A 4892-nucleotide genomic window follows, 5' to 3' on the forward strand; every position below is an offset into this window, starting at 1 on the left:
TTACTGTGCTACCAAAATTCTATATCACAATGATTTATTTGGCAAGAGAAGACACCCTTTTTGAGGTTATAAATAAGCTTCTCCTCATCAGTCAAAAGCTTCTTCTCTATTTTTTGTGCTGCTCCCTCTTGAAGTCGACATTGCACGAGACCACCCATTGAAGGGATGACTTTATTGCTTAAAGGAGGAAGGGTTATCATTACAAATGGAAGCAACAGATTGAATCAAATCGGATGACACCATTTTAGTTGAAGCATCCTTCAATAATTTAACATTCCTGTTAAGTCATTAAACACGGACAATAAGAAAAACACACCACTTCGAAAGCGGAAAATTTATATGAGAACTCAACGAGAGATTTTTAAAAAAAAAGATCTCTACTCTTACCATGACAGTGAATTTGAATCTATAAGAAGAATGAAGAAAAGATTTTGAAAGAGAAACTAAACCCAGAAACTGAAATAAGAGATGGGACGATTTTTAAAAGGATGATTAAGAAAATATTATAGCAAGCATTAGATTGGATAAAGGGGTCTTGAACTAGAAGTAATGCTTTTTAGTGTTACTCGCACCAAACATTTAATCTTGTTTTGTTTTGTCTTAATCCAGTTACTGGTTGTGTTCATTTCATGGCTCTTTGTTGTTTAATCGACTTGCAAGAGCCAAAATTACTTCTTCTAAATACCATTAGTAAATTATTAAATGGTTATCACAAGTAATAATCATCAAATGGAACAACAAAAATTTGTGTCAGTAATAAAGCATCAATCTTTATAATGTCAAATAGTTTATCAGAATAAGACAAAATCAATCTCTGAATCTCACGACCTCACTGCTGCATAACATATTCTGCAACACAAAAACCCCCAGGAACATTTCTGCTTAAATCAAACTCCAGAAAAAAAAAATGATAAATAACGCTAGAAAGCTAAAGCAACCACTCCACAGCAAGCTTTGTGGACTTGTTAGATTCATCAACTGTTTAGACAACGCCTCAAGTTGATTCTTTGCTGCTGAAGAAAATGCTAGTGAGGAAAACAACTTCAGCCAGGGTCAAACAAAATGCAACTTCAAAATCTATTGTCAGGCTTGCGTGATTGTTCTTCAGATTCGGTCTATCCAATCGAAAAGACTTTCCCCAGAAAATGTCTGTAGATCCTGCATGATGTAAATAAGGATGTCAGCTAAAATACTATTACATAACAATGCCAGTAATGTATAGATAATAAAGGATGAGGGAATGCTTACACTCGAAAAATCTGGTGGAGTATCCAGTTCTAGGTTTTCCAGATCAGAAATTCCACAGGGTGCACTGTTGATCCCTTTCATGTTATTTGAATCATACAAAATATCGGTGTATGAGACATTATTAATTCCTGATTTGCCTAAGAAAGCAGAAGAAATGTTTTCCTCCCTGCACAACAAAGATTCCTCAATAGAATTCAAATCAGGATAGTCTACATCCTGAGATTCACCTGCCAACCATGTCATGCTCCCTAGATGGTTTTCAGGCTGAACAGCAGCAGATAAAGGAGCAGATGATTCTTCTATAATAAGCTCTGGTACCTGATCCACATAAAGAAACAACTTTAATGACCAAAATGTAGCCATAGCAATCAAAATGTCGGTATGTTTCAGCTCATTATCAAAAGAAATCAAGGCTAACCTTAAATGCAGCAATAAAAATCCAAGAAAATTTTTTGGTCATTTAAACAAGGTTTCTTATAAATTAATGCAAAACAGAAACCGACAAACTAACAACACAATTCTCATATATGAGCTGTTGTAATACTTCACACAAGAATCACACAAAAGATGACTACCTACCTCTAAAGGTGATGTTGCCATATTACCATCAACAGCATTATCACATTTTAAAGATGTCTCAGGTCGGGGAGGAATAGGAGGATTTGTATTTGGGGTCCTCGGACTAGTTTCAAGAGCCAAATGATCAGAATCTTCAATAACTGGACATTCTTCAGTCTTTTCATTTTGCTTCTGCTGCTGATAGGAAATTTTAGAGACCACATATTCACCATCCTTTTCATCTTCTTCAGTCCCCAAATGGTACTGATGCATTACCCAATTGGACTTATCTGGCTTGCTGCCCTTCTTTGAGCTCTTATAAAGAACCATGATTTTCTTCCATCCTTTCTGCACTCCATTATCTATCACAGGCTTGGTCTTACCAGTTTTGTGCCAGCGGACATGCTCTTCAGTTAAACAATGTTGATTGTGAATCTTACGGCGCTTCCTTTGACCAGAAGAATACGCATTCATTGTTCTGTGAAAGAAGTGGACACTGCTTCCATCTTTCTTAGCACCTGCAACAAATTTGGCATTGTCATTTGAATAGTAGTTTTACAGATTTGATATTTTACATGAATCTGCTTGGTCCAATTTGCCAAAACAAAATAAATTTCAGTATTATCATTAAGTGGCAGAAAATGACCAGACAATGAACAATAAATCTGGTTTACTATGTAAAAGAGCAAGCTAATTAAGTTTGTCAAATCCAGCCTAGAAGACACAGGAAAGAAAAGAACTTGATAATAACCAAAAGTAACCAACAGTCAAAGGATTCAGACGTGTTGTGCACACAGGTAGGGTATAACATTTCCCTGCAGAAAAGAGCAGGGGTTCCTAACGAACGGCCTCCATATCTTTCTATTTAAAGAATTTACCATCATTCTATTTTTCCTTTAGAGAGAGTTATCTTATTTGGTTCATTGTCTGCATTTTGATTTAATGATAGCCAAAAGAAAAAAAAAAAAGAAAAAAGCAAACAAAAACGTAAGCTCAGGAGATTCTCACCAGGAAGATTTTCTGGATGGGTATAACAAATTCCTTGGCTCCCTTCAAGTGTTAGAATAAACCCATCGATAAACATGTGAGGCTTTGAGTCTCCGACACCACATTTTGCAGCTAAATGTTCTAAGAGCTCTACATCAGATGGATCAAACTTGACACCAACCGGCAAGCCGGGCCATTCTTGAGAAACCTGTACAAGGAAAATTTGTCGTGTGATTAAATACTCTAATGAGCAAGAAAAAACAAATTGATATCAATGATTTTGGAGTTAATACATCCTCTATGATCACATGAACAAACCTAAAAATTTTCCAACTTACATCACTGTTATCAATGCAAAAATGGCAATTTGGGCATTCCCGATTTGCCCCACAGTCCTTGATTTGTTGAGAAGATGATCTTGTGGCATTTCTCACTTTCTTTGCTATTGCTCTACCGTTAACTAGCCAACTCCTGCAACATTGACACACCATAACCTCAAGGTTTAATCATAAACCAGAAGCAGTCAAGAATAAAAGTAAAATAACAGAGAGTTTAAGCATGCTGAAGAACAACGTAAAAAATCAACCAAAGCTTTGAATAGCCGGCTGAACGTTTCGACTATGCCTGTTTAATTTAGCAAAGATCAAGGGACAAGATTACTTCTGTTAACTGCGTTCTATTGGGGAGTTGTCAACCCAACTTAATCAACATGAAAATTGTCTAATCATTTGATATTCTTTGGTTCTTGCAGCTATTTTTTGTTAACAAAATACCGAAGTAATAATCATTAATCAAACCCCAAATGAGTTTCATTCTTCAAAAATAAATCCTGAATCATGGGTTATACCAATATTCATCTCATACAAGCTCTCTCTTTATTGTCAATTCATCCACGTCTACATACTGAGCTTTTCAATGGTCAGCTTACAAAAATTTATGTACTCAAAGCAATACTTCTTAAAAATTACTGTGGGTTCTTGAGGCAGAGAACGGTTGTCAAAAAAACAGGGTACCCAGAAGTTCTTTTTGTTCTTTTTTAACAAAAAATATTTTTGATAAGGGCTAGTCAAACAGACACCAGAAATCATACCTTTAAAAAATTTTTCATTAAATTTGGATGAGAGCGAATCTTATACATGAAATGAAAAAAGAAAAGCAACATTTTAATCAATCCAGTTACCCAGAACAAAAACCCCAAAACAAAATATCCCTTTTTAAAAATATGGATGAGAGCAAATCTTATACATGAAATGAAAAAGGAAAAGCAACATTTTCATCAATCCAGTTACCCAGAGCAAAAACCACAAAACAAAATATCCCTTTCATTAAAAAAAATAAAGGGTAAAATCCTGAAGTGAGACTCAGCTCAGTACAGTCATATCACAAACTCATTCCTAGTTTCAGTCTTACCTTGACATGTCTAAGAAACAAGAAAGCTCAAGAATCAGAGAGAGAGAGAGAGCGTGTAAATTGCTTAACAAGTTTATAGGAAGTTTTCACTTTTCCCCACTCGATTAAGCAAACCGAATTGTGTGTGACTTCAGGAGAGAGTGTAAGTGAGCGGGAAAACTCAGCTTGGGGCCTCTTATGAGAGGTTTGTAGGCGCAACCTCAGCTTCGGATAAAAGGATCTCAGACAAACGAGGCAAACCTAAAGTCTTTTGTGGGCCCAAACGTTGACTGAACCTATCTCCGAGGCTCTCGTTCGGACACGAACCTACGTCTGTTTTCGAAAACCGAGTCAGTCGTGTTTCCATAAATTCGAACGGAAGCTTCCGTGGCCTCCAAGCTTTAATTTGGAAAAAGCAGCAACAGTTTCATAATCATGCCTAATTCCCACTTCGATCCAAAAACTATTAAATATTAAGGCCTGCGTAGAATCGTCAGATTGAGATTACTGTAAACTTACGCGCTTAGACCGTGTAATTTCCATTGAATCTCACGACAGGGACAACTTGAATGACTCTGGAATTATTATCATTAACTTCTGCTGAAATTTTCCTTAATTACACCAATCTTTTAGAGTTCGATAGCCCTGAAAGGATTTTTTTTTCTACCTGTAGAATCTTTGATTACCGCAAAACAAACGGCTGGTGGGAC

General features: G+C 36.2%; 1 protein-coding gene across 1 annotated transcript; it reads right to left on the minus strand.

Moving 5' to 3' along the window:
• Positions 1-744: 744 nt before the first annotated feature.
• Positions 745-4624, minus strand: LOC123223052 (SUPPRESSOR OF GAMMA RESPONSE 1). Its single transcript, XM_044646112.1, has 6 exons — positions 4204-4624; positions 3132-3264; positions 2815-3001; positions 1828-2324; positions 1249-1566; positions 745-1158 (listed from the first exon to the last, which is right to left on the minus strand). The coding sequence occupies exons 1-6, from the start codon at positions 4209-4211 to the stop codon at positions 1105-1107; spliced, it is 1197 nt and encodes a 398-aa protein (XP_044502047.1). The 5' UTR covers positions 4212-4624; the 3' UTR covers positions 745-1104.
• Positions 4625-4892: the final 268 nt, after the last annotated feature.

The sequence above is a fragment of the Mangifera indica genome, chromosome 8, assembly GCF_011075055.1.
Source record: "Mangifera indica cultivar Alphonso chromosome 8, CATAS_Mindica_2.1, whole genome shotgun sequence".
NCBI lineage: Eukaryota > Viridiplantae > Streptophyta > Magnoliopsida > Sapindales > Anacardiaceae > Mangifera > Mangifera indica.